Source organism: Myodes glareolus, chromosome 16 (genome assembly GCF_982192425.1).
Source record: "Myodes glareolus chromosome 16, mMyoGla1.1, whole genome shotgun sequence".
In the NCBI taxonomy this organism is placed as follows: Eukaryota; Metazoa; Chordata; class Mammalia; order Rodentia; family Cricetidae; genus Myodes; species Myodes glareolus.
This window is the reverse complement of record NC_142041.1, coordinates 50,451,342-50,463,142: the sequence shown is the minus strand read 5'-3', so window position 1 is coordinate 50,463,142 and position 11,801 is coordinate 50,451,342. Positions and strand designations below refer to the sequence as shown.

The following is an 11,801-nucleotide window of genomic DNA, read 5'->3' as shown; positions in this document are numbered from 1 at the left end:
TATTAAAAGTAAAATCAGAATCAGTGGAGTATTTACCTAGAGACCGAGCATATCTCTTTTGGCGAGGGGAGAGGACTCTGAGGAGACTGTTCACTAGCTCTTCCCAGCCCTAGTGGCACCGTCAGGGCAGTCGGGACTCACTTGGTCTCCTTTCCCGCTGTAATGAGATGGGAGAGTCGGAGACCCCCTCATTTTCCCAAGAAGATCGTAGACTTTCGAGTTTGGTCCAAATCTTTTGCTTTGTCAGATTTCGCTTTTTAAGAGCTTCACGGACTAACACAAAAGGTGGCGAAAAGTGCGTTGGATCAATAGCAAAGATTGTTATTTAGATAACGAATTAATCTCCCTGTTATAATACTTTTTTATAGTGAACTTTGTACCCCTTCCGTAAGAAAAAGGAATTTAAAGGGAAAAAAGTCTCAAACAGGATTAAGGTTTTAATTACAACACCCTATCGAAATAGTATGTTTGATGAGCTGATCTTATCAATTAATAGTAGCGTTAAGGCTGTAGAAACAGAGTCACAGAAAATATACTTAAGGGAGCCTCTATAAAGTAATCGCCCCTAGGAAGGTAGAGAGCCAGCAGGCCAGAGATACTGTGTCAAGAAGGTTTAGGATCCCCTGTGTCAAGAAGGGGATCTTACACAGATCCCCTTCAGATCCTTACAGGCGGGAGTAAGAGATCCCGCCTCTCTTACTCGGTCCCTGATCGGGAGCGCATCTTGGGCTGGGGGCTGCGCTGGTGGAGGAAAATAACAAATAAGCAAGCTTCTTCCAAGCCGAGGCCCACATCAAAGTTGGGGCCCCATAAGGGCGGTGCAGTTCACTGAATTTGGGTCAGCGTTATATTCGAGGGGCAAATAAAGTGATTTGAACATGCATCAACAGTTTTCCATAAAATACGAGTTAAAAGAAGTAATAGAAGTAATCACTGTCTCCTCAAATCAAGTAGAAAACATTTCAATGCACTAATTAGAGTAATTAGAATAATAAGCCTCTGCCTATATGTGGTAAGACAATGTGTACAAACAACTTTATTTAATGTATACTGGTAATCAGCGATGCGTGCCTGCTTGAATGCTCAGCGCAATAAAACTACCCTCCGTCCGCCCAAACAATCAAATACAAATTAGTTTAATGATTGTGCCTGCTGAATGTCTTAGAAATCCACAGGCAGAGGCGAGTAAATAGAAGCATCCCTGTTTGTGTGCGACCCTGCCCCGCCTGGCCTCAGGGCATGGTGAGTGACCACCACAGGCAGACGCTGCTGGAGCAAGCAGGACGCTCCAGTACCGGGGGCTGAACCAGGCCCGGTGCCCGCACAGACTGCGCTTGGCCGGAGTCCCTGACAGTGTGGTTGGTCTGCCTTTCCCACCGCGGTCAGCCAGCTCCCGACTCTACAAGGAAGCTTAAGATACACCCAGCACTCCAGCCACCCTCAGACCCCCTCCCCCCGCGTGCCCCAAGAGGTCTTTCCTCCTCCAAGAGGCGAAAGGCCCTGTGGTACCCCAACTCCCTTCTGCGAGGTTTTTTTAGAGTTTCTTTCCACGTGGAAACTGCTTTGGAGGTTAAGGAAGGCTGTGGGCTAGAAGCATCCACCAGCCTGAGGGTGAGTGGCGCCAAAGAGAGGCCTCCAGTCCTGGGGCGCGGCCGGAACTTATGGAGGCTCCCCTCTCTGATCAGAAGTACAGGGTACCCAGGGGTGCTTTCCCCGCACTTGTCTCTGAGGAACTGATATTGGACTTTAGGCTCACAAGTGAATGGTAGGTTCCTGAAAGTTAGAGGACCCCTTTCTTCTTTGCATTTGCGCTTAGAAGAGACACTCCCTTTCCACTGGAAGCCGGCCGCTGAGACCAGAAACTATCAGAAGTTTGCTGAGTGGGAACCGGAGGAGCACTCATTTAGAACTTCGTTTCCCAACTTTCGGCGGTTCCCCTTCAAAGCACAACCTCCACAAAGCTAGGAAACGCCCAAGTGACTTCCCAGCAGCCTTTTGTCCTGCCTCCACTTTGCCTGCTGTGGTGCCCAACTCCTTTTTCTCGAGGGCCAACGTCTCTCAGAATCGCTTCTCCCAAGCTGATTGTTGTCCTGGGACTTTGCGGAGTCTAAAGAAAAAGGATGTCGGGCAGACAGTTGGGGAGATTCACTAGAGTTCTAACTTCCCAGTCACCTCTGTACTCCAGGCACTTCTGTCCCCGCCACCCGCTGCCTGTCGCCAAGGCCTTCCTAGTCTGGTACTTGCATTTCTCTGCCCACGGGCGAACACCATACACCCCATACATCAGTACTCAAAGGGGCACCCCAACCTCAGGCCCTGACAGACTGATTCGTCAGTGGTCCCAGAAGGCGCTCACCCCTACGGACCGCCCCTGAGAAGAGAAACTTGGGATCCACCTCGGTGACCGCCCTTCCCACGGAGGTCAGGACTTCGCTGCCCTTGGAGACCAGAAAAATCCCCGATTTGCCGCACCTCTCAGCCAGGCCCGGGCCGACAAGGAATGACCAGCTCCCCTCACAGGCCTTTCTTCGGTGCTCGGGTCAGCTGCCGAGGTCCCCTAAGACCTCCATTGAGCCATGGTAGACGCCTGGCAGTAAGTCAGCACCCATTCCAGCCTTGCCCAGTAGCTGTAAGAACTTTGAAGGAATATTTGTTAGGGGTAAACAACATCAACAAAAGTTATTAATGTCAAATAATTCTCCCCAGAATCCTGCGCTGTGGAACATAAAAGGTCACATAGAAATTCCTCTGACAGAATGAGATTTCTTCTGAGGGGGAGGGAAGGAGCGCCCACATTTTGCTCATGGATTTGCTTGAACCTTAAAGCCCTTGGATTACAATGGCCAATTTGTGTTACAAATTCACAAGGAACTTTCTTTTCTCCACTCTGCTGCCAAACTCTGTGGCCGTGGATTTTGGCCTGTGACGCTTAAAGAGAAAATTTTCCCTTTCCCTTTTAAACAACAAAGGTAGAAGAAATACCGGTGGGAGGGAAAACATACGACCCAAATTTTTTTTAAAAAACCTCAAGTTCCAATTGACTCCACAGTGAAGTTGCCTAATGACGCATATGGCACACGAGGAGTTAAATCACTATAATCAAAATCCTCACTAGCTTTCTCAGACAGGGCTTTGACACTCCCTGCCTTACCAAAATCCTTGGCACTGTGTGTGTGTGTGTGTGTGTGTGTGTGTGTGTGTGTGTGTGTGTGCCTTTACCCACCAGTCCTATTCTCAAGCAGGGAGAGAAATTTGAGGGCAAGTTCAGACCCTTCCAGAGCCCAGGCTCTTTAGACACAAACCACTTATGGAAGCTCTCTTGCCCCCACCCCCATTCCAGACAAAGAGCTATAAAAACTCAAAAAGACGGGAAGAATGGACTTTAAGATATAGATGCACTTTTACTGGTGTATTAAATAACATAGCAGACATTTTTAAAAATGAAATACAACTTAATGTTACCAACAATCAGAATCCTAGGAACAATAAGAGACTAGACTGTTTTGATGGGATGGGATATCGCCTCTAACAACCTTAATAGCTAAGTCGAGGAGCAGTGTCTTTAAGGTCCAGGAAAGGTCCTACATAATAAAGTTGATTAACTTTTTTAAGGAAGAGAATAAATGTTCTGGATTTCCCCTGCACAACCGCCAGAACAATGCGAAAATATTCTGATTGTTTATCTCCACACCCAAGCAAAGCCTTGACGTAGCTCAAAGTCCTTTCCACTACTCCAGTACTTGTCTCTAGATAGGCAGACATTGACAAACAAAAACAAAAACAAAACATTGGTCCAAGTTCTGGAAACGTGGGCCAATTGATTCCACGAATTGGTGAGCTGGGTGGCAGACCCTTTTCGGCTTTTTCTTATCCTGAATCAAGGGGCAGAAACAGCCACGAGGAGCCTCATTGCTCCTCTCCTGGCATGTGAATTCCATTCAGAGACTAGGTATCATTTCAAAAAGTAAACTTTCCTCAGAGAAAATATTTATCTAACACCCAGATGAACAGACCATTAGTCACATTGTCAAGATTCATGGTACTTCCTGATGCAGGTCCCCCTTTTGAAGTAAACACCATTCCTTTGCTTTACCACTGAAATGCACAAGGAGAACCAAAGATGCCCCTACATCACCACCATTCTTTTTTTTTTTTCTGTACAAACTCCATCCTTCATCCCATTCTTTAATTTGGATGGGAATTCAATAAAATTTAGAACATAGATCCATGAATGTATTGAAAAATCAACAAAGAGAAACCAAAAAGAGGAGAAATAAAAGGACAATCCCATCAGGCGCCCTAGCTCTATCCAAGATGCTTCCACAAGGAAACTAAGGGGTGAGTGAAGCCAGCACATGTCTGGGACCAGTGCATGCAAGAGCCACCCCTAGTCGCTGTTCTGTCATTTTATTAGTTGTTTCCGAAGAAATGAGAAGACAGAAGAGTGCCTTCATTCAAACCATTTCACCAGAAAATTCTGACAACCTGTATGTAGCCTCCTCTGTAGGAGCAGAAGGGGAGAGGAAAGACAGAGGTGGTTTTGTTGCTGCTATCTGAAACATAAAGGACGTTTCTTCGTAAAAACTGACAATGTTTAAAATCACCAAGCATAATATTGTTTGTGGCCATTCCTTCCCTATGACCTTCACATGCTCTTTCATATATGATCATTCCCCTTTATGTCTATACATGTATAATAAATCTAAAATATGGCATGTTTTGAGCAAACACAAACACTGAGGTTTTTTTGTCTTTAGGATAGAGATGGCTTCTAGGCATCTTAAATTACCCCATAGGTTTGTATTAGTGGCTATGACTTCTTTTATTTTAATGTAGTGGGCCTTACATTCTAAGACTGGCATAGAAGCTACTAGAGAATCTTTAGAATCTGAACAGCCAGCATGAGTCAGGAACACAGTGTGCCTCTTTATTACATGATGTTTCCCAGTCTGCCCTTAGCCGTCCTGTCTAAGAACAAAAATGCCTTCTCAAGGCCCACCGAAATGCCCTGCAGAGGGCAGATGCGGCTTGCTTTCTGCCTTCTGCAGAGGGATATTGACCCAGAACTCAAATCTATACTTAGCTTAAACATTTTACCCATCAGCATGTCTGCGGTCACAAAACACTTCTTCTTCCTGTCACTTCTTGTTCAGACTATTGATAAGATCATTTGGCAGAAACTGTTTGGGACCCATGTAATATTGACTAGGAATTAGAAAGGATGATCAGAGGTAACAAGCCCAGAAACTACTTTCCTAAATGGACATTTCTATTTTAAGTCAGTGTTCCAGGGAGGACTTTAAATACACCAACAAACTTATAAACTAATTCAAGACTGTTTGAACACTTCACTAACATTAAAAGCTATTTGTTTGTTTATTTTTTTTAAGTGCAGTGCTCTATCTAACACCTGAAACAAACCATTAGTACTATGGCTTGAGTCTCTTCAATACATTCTTTTCCTCCTCTTTAAATTTGGAGTATGTTCTTGTTATTATTGTTTGCGTGCTGAGAAAGAAGCAATGTCGTAAAAAGTATCTTTCTCAGTGAATCTAAGATTAAAAAAAAACACGTAGCATCTGCTTTTAATCACTTGGTGAGCACATAAATGGCATTTCTGTTGTTGAAAAGTATTCGTTAATTATGAAGAATAATTTCTAGCCAAGTCTCACTATTCTGAGGATCCCAAATTATCTTAAGCACAAGTGAGTACAGGCTAGAGTCCATCTAGTTCCACTGAAGCTTCTCTGGACACGACACTGGCGGAAGTGCAGCTATGAAAGGAAGGTGTAGAGAGATGGGCATATATTTGCAGGGAAAATGTTTTTTGTTCATTCAGGAAATGGCAAACTAACAGAAGTTCAAACCAAATGACTATCTGATTTAATACTATAAGGCAGTGAAGGAAATACTTGAAAACCATGATAGTTTCTACAAAGAAAAGGCCGAATATTAGTGTTCATCAAAAAAAAAAAAAAAAAGAAAGAAAGAAAAGAAAAAGAAAAAAGAAAAGAAAAGAAAATGTCTCTGAAAGTTATAAACATGGAAGCTGGCAATATATGTATAAAATTTATTCCAAAACTTTGTGAAGTATAAAGGAAGGGAAGTGTCTTATACACAGCTGAGCTCAGTAAGTCTAAGGTCTAAGTCTAGGTACGGCTTCTCCTCCTCTTAGGACTTGGCACTATCTTTAAAAATAAAATAAAGATATTTCAATAATTAGAACAAACTATGAAGGTATTGTGCATTTATGTTTTATGTAATAATAAAATATTACTTTAACATAAATATATAAGGATCTCTGCGCTTTTATTTTCCCCACAAGCACAATCAAATGTACCAAAACAAAGCATTTTTTTTAAAAAAAGAAACTGAACAAAAAAAAAATGACATCCCATATAGATCTTGCTACCTTCTCATTTAAAGCTACAGAAAAACCAGTTTTCAGAACCTTTTGCTCCAAAAGAAATAAATATACACTGAGGCAGGCCACGTAAAACGTTATGAAAATATTTCCCTGGGTAGCATTAAGAAAAAGAAAAATAGACAAAGAAACATTTAAACTATTTCTGCATTTCAAAAGACAGATATGAAACATATATACATATGGTAAGGTTCAGTGGTGACTTTCAGTTTTGTGAGCCCATGAGAGCAAGAGAAGCTGTTGACACATCCTCTGAACCCCAGCTTCCAACCTTACCTACTTGGTAACAAGGATCTGCAAATTCATTTTCTCCTTTTACCATTGGCTATTTGCCCTCCTCTGGACTGCTTCACTGAAGTCTAGTCCTCACACATCAGGAGAAAGCAGTGTGATATAACCTGAAACAGCTCTATGCCATTGCCTGTGACATTCATTGGGAAAAAATGAAATACAGGCAAATAAATATGCCCATTAAAAGTCACCATTTATCTTGCAAAAAACATTGAAAAGGAAACAATCACAGGTGTTTGAAAAGACAATACTGGACAAAGCATATTTCCTAAAACCTTAACTACTGAGTGCAATGCTAATCTGATGTTGAACCATATTTTTATGGTAGTGAGAATTTAATTTTTAAAAATAATCATTTATCTAATACCTAACAAAGAAATAAAATCCCAAACATTTAAGGTTACTAAAAAAAGTGTTTTCCCTTTTAGCGCCCTTTTGTGCTGATAACTATTTATTTTTTTTTAACTGATCACAGTTTAGTGGTGTTAATTTTAATATAGTCATAAGCTTTTTTGTTTTGTTTTTTGGTTGTTGTTGTTTTTTTATTACCTACACCTTTCAGAGTATTCTATTGTGTTGGGAGTAAACCATTTCCCATCGAAACAGGGTAAAAAAAAAAAAGAAATACACTGGAAAAAATTCTTAACAAAGGGGGAGAGAGAAAGTGTTGAAAATGTCCCCCCCCTTCATTTGTCTTCCTTAATGAAAGAGGGGGAGAACTCTGTCCAAGCTGAAGTGATATTTTTATGTAATAAATTATGGGAGAAAATGGTGTAGGACCCAAAGTATGACTTGATAAACAAATGCTGAAGACAAAACCTGTCTATCATATATATATACATATATATATATATACATATATATATGCACATATATGTATATATGTATGTATGGTGTATGTATTTGTGTGCTAAGAAACACAGTCTGTGTGTATGTTATCAAGTTCCTGGGTTTTTTCTTTACCTACCCCCCCCCCAAAAAAAAAACCTAGTAGGGAGACAAAGTTTAACCACTGCTGTCGTCACAACTAATCCCTTATATTTAAGTTATTGAACCCAAAGGCAGAGAACTATACAGTGTGTTTCCCAGTTTTCTTCAGACTTCCCAGTTTCTTTCTGGTGGACAACTCTAGCAACATATTTAACCTCGCATTTCTTCTGAGTTCTTTCACAACGGCCGGCCCTGCCTGATAAAATGAAGTGACCGGTCACTCACTATCGATTTTCCTTTTTCTTCCCTACCTAGAAATACTGCCTGAAAATGAAGTTTACCTTGTGGTTTACAAAACCAGTGCTTACATTTCTATTCCAAACAGTATTCCTGCCTTGCATAAAGCGGGAAAACCATACACATTTCCTGAATGCAAACATTTATTTATTTTATAGGAAGCCAATCACTTTGTTTTGATGGAAAGAGCCAATAAATGTTACACCAGGTCTGCGGGGTTTGAAGAAAACCAGAGTTTATAAGCAGTAAGGACAAGGGACATGGGAACACTAGAAATGGAGGTTGGCCAAGAGCTGACTTCTGTCCTCCCCACTGGAGAAGGCAAATCAAAACAACCCCAAAGGACAGTTTCAAAATTAACAGTGGGTATTGACAAAAAAAAAAGTTGAACTTGTTAATGTAAACTTCAATTTTCTTGCAGTGCAAATTTGTGTGGTTAAAATTTGCCTATATATTTTTTTAAAAAGTGTATTTTCCTTCTTTCCTGATGGGGACCCATGTTAAATAAACACAGCAGCACGTGTCAACTTTGAGCATTGGGAAGCTGCAGTTTTGTGTTTTGTACGGTTTGGTGGACTTTTCTTTCTTTTTGGTAATTTATTTAGTTTTTTCCGGGACTCTCTCTTCTCTCTCTCTCTCTCTCTCTCTCTCTCTCTCTCTCTCTCTCTCTCTCTCACACACACACACACACACACACACACACACACACACACACACACTTCACTAAGAGACATTCTATTTCACTTTCTGGGTACTTGTTTGCAAAGGTCAAAACCCATCATTACACCTGCTATCTGTTATAGGATAGTCCAGTGTCTTCGTTCCTTTCCTTTTCTCTTATTTTCACTATTTTTTCTTTTTTAAAAGACCGGGAAAATAATAATTAAAAATAATAATAAAAAAACAATCAGAAGTTAGAGGGGGAACAGAGGTCCCGTGAAGGACCATGGACCAAAGGGGAGGGGGAGCCCCACGCTCTGCCCCTCCCCCTCTTGAGTTCACTGGACGGGCGTCTGCACCCCGTGGTGTGGTGGCGTGTCCCTACTCCCCCCGTACACATCCTCGGCGCCCGGCAGAGTCCCTCCGGGAGGGGTCATCCTTTTCTCTTTCTGTCTCCTGTTACAAAACCAAACTCTCACCACCTCCTTCTCCAGCTGTAAGCTGTCCGCGAGGGAGGTGATCTCCTGGGCCGAGGGCTTGGGGCATTTGAGGAAATGGCTCTCCAGAGCCCCCTTGACGCTCACCTCGATGGAGGTCCGCTTTTTCCGCTTGCGCCCTTGCGCTGCGATCTTGTCTATGCTGGTGGGGCTGCCCGAGGACGAGTCTGCCTCTTCCAACCACTTGTTCAACAAAGGCTTCAGCTTGCACATGTTCTTGAAGCTCAGTTGCAGGGCCTCAAACCTGCAGATGGTGGTCTGCGAGAACACGTTGCCATACAGGGTGCCCAGCGCCAGCCCCACGTCTGCTTGAGTAAATCCTAGTTTGATCCGCCTCTGCTTGAACTGCTTGGCGAACTGCTCCAGGTCGTCTGAGGTCGGCGTGTCCTCGTCCGAGTGCGGGTCGTGATGTGCGCCTGGGTGGCCCGGTGGGCCTTGTGGGGGAGGTGGCGGGGGCGGTTGCTGGTGAGGGTGAGAGTGCGGATGCGGGTGGTGGTCTGCGTGATGCGGCTCGTCGTGGGCGTCCCGCAGGCCGTGGTGGTGCAGCCCAGCCGGCTGCCCTCCTGCGCCCAGCATGCCGTTCACGGTGAAGCTGGGCTGTGAGTAGAGCAAACCGCCGTTGGAAGCTCCCATGGAGGGAGGGAGGTGAGCTGCAGTCGCCGCACTCCGCCATGCCCCGGGCCCGGGGTGGTGGTTGGCAGCGTGGTGCACCAGATGTGGTGGTCGCTGTTGTTGTTGTTGCTGCTGCTGCTGTTGCTGCTGCTGCTGCTGTTGCTGTTGTTGCTGCTGCTGTTGGTGCTGCTGCTGTAGCGCTCCTGGCCCGTGCAGCTCATCGCCTCGGCCACCCTGCTGTACCACCACCGAGGGCTTGATGTCCGGCTGGCCTAGGGGGCTGGTGGACCACGGGGAGCCGTCGCCACCTCCCCCGCCGCCTCCCCCGCCTCCTCCACCGCCGCCGCCGCCGCCCCCGCCGCCGTGGGACAGCGCGGTGATCCACTGGTGAGCGTGGCTGAGCGGGTGCCCGTTGCTCTGCAGAGCTCCGTAGTCCCCCTGCACCAGGCTCTGCGCCTCGCGATAGCCCCCTGCGCCCTGCTGCATGCCGCCGGGCGGCTCGGCGTGCACGATGGAGGCGCTGGAGGTGAGCAGGCTGTAGTGGTTAGACGCTGCGGTCGCCATGACTCTCGGAGCCGGACTGGGCGCTCTGGTTAAAGGAGCCGCGCATTTGACAGTTACTTTTCTGCCTCGGGCTCTCTCTCCTCGCTCGCCCCGCTTCTCTCCCTCTCTCTCTTTCTCTTTCCCCCTAGCGGGCAGCTCCGACGCCCGCTCCGACGCCTTCTGTTGCTGCTCCTGCTATTACTGCTGCTGCCGCGCTGCCTCCCGCCCGCCCGCCCGCCCTCGCTCTTTCTCCTCCTCTCCCTCCTCTCGCTCTGGCTCACTCTCTGACTCGCTGGGCGCTCCCCCCTCTCCCCGCGCTCTCAAGCTCTCTCCCGCTCTCTTGGCAGAGCCCGCTCGCAGCGGCACGCGCCTGGGCCCCGCCCCCTCCACCCCCTCCCATTGGCTCCGCGCCCTTTGATTTACGTGGATACCGCTAGCAACCTCCCAGGCCGGCGCCACTGATTGGTGCAGAGCTCCACCCCCCCCTTCCCTCGGGCGCCCAGTCTTCTCAGACCTTCCTCTGGTACCCCCCCACCCCCAGCCCAGCGATTCAGATTCTCTTAGTTCTCATCTCCCACCCCCCTCTCTTCTTCTGTCCCCGGCCTCCACCTCCCCTCTCGGATGGGCCCCGCCCCCCATCTGTCTCCCAAGCTGAGAAGCCTGGCAGAGGGGCGGTCCAGGAGCTCTGGTGGACTACAACCGCTCGCTCGGAAGACTTGTATGGGAGGGAGTCTACTTTCTCTTCCCAATAGGTCTTTTTTTGGGGGGCGTTGATTGTGGAAGAGAAAGGATGGATCTCACCGAGTCAGCAGGAGTTCTATTTTCATTCTTCTAGGGACACACACACACTCTCACACACGGTGTGTGTGTGTGTGTGTGTGTGTGTGTGTGTGTGTGTGTGTGTGCAAGCGCGCGTTCCAATGTCGTTTAAACCTAGAGCTAGAACCAAAGCCAGACTAATCGAAGCCTTCTTTCTGGCCATGGTTAGAATTAGAGCGCACAGGTGTCTTGTGCTTTCCGCTGTGTAGATACTTTTGTCCTCCAATAAAGATCCTCACCTTCCCCTTCATCCCAGTAGCAAAGATCCCTTAAGCTTCAGATCCAATTTTATCCCAGTTTCTTTCTCGAAAGGCTTCGGGAGAGAGAGGCTCAACCTACGCCCTGGATTTTGAACAACGCCAGTTGCACGGTAGTGCCTATCCTAACAACTCAGCGCTCTGAACTGGAAACAAAACTCTGGAAGTGTGTGCCACACTGACACTCGGGTGTGCACAGAGGTTATGGTTCAGAGAATCGGGAGTTTTCCTGGACAGACCTTCGCCTTGTACGATCCTTAGGGAGTCTCAAAGAAGAGTGAGCAGCCTCGGACTGGTGGAGCTGCTGAGTGCGACTCTGGAAAGCCGCGCCGCTGAAGCTGTGCGCGTTTTCTTCCGACTCCAGGCCTGTCTGAGCAACTTTCGCATTAGTTGCTGCAAAAGGGAGGAAGATAGGCGAATGGGCTCCTGCTACGAAGTCCTTTCTAAAGAGCAACTTCAGCGGGCGCTGGA

At 46.3% G+C, this 11,801-nt stretch overlaps 1 protein-coding gene across 1 annotated transcript; it reads right to left on the bottom strand.

Moving 5' to 3' along the window:
* Positions 1–4,391: 4,391 nt before the first annotated feature.
* Positions 4,392–10,466, bottom strand: Pou3f2 (POU class 3 homeobox 2). Its single transcript, XM_048420225.3, has one exon. It carries the CDS (start codon positions 10,273–10,275, stop codon positions 8,941–8,943), a length of 1,335 nt encoding a protein of 444 aa, XP_048276182.1. The 5' UTR covers positions 10,276–10,466; the 3' UTR covers positions 4,392–8,940.
* Between the last annotated feature and the right edge of the window lie 1,335 nt (positions 10,467–11,801).

Coding starts and splice junctions, on each gene's coding strand:
- Pou3f2 (XM_048420225.3), bottom strand. CDS start 10,275: ATGGCGACCGCAGCGTCTAACCACTACAGCCTGCTCACCTCCAGCGCC.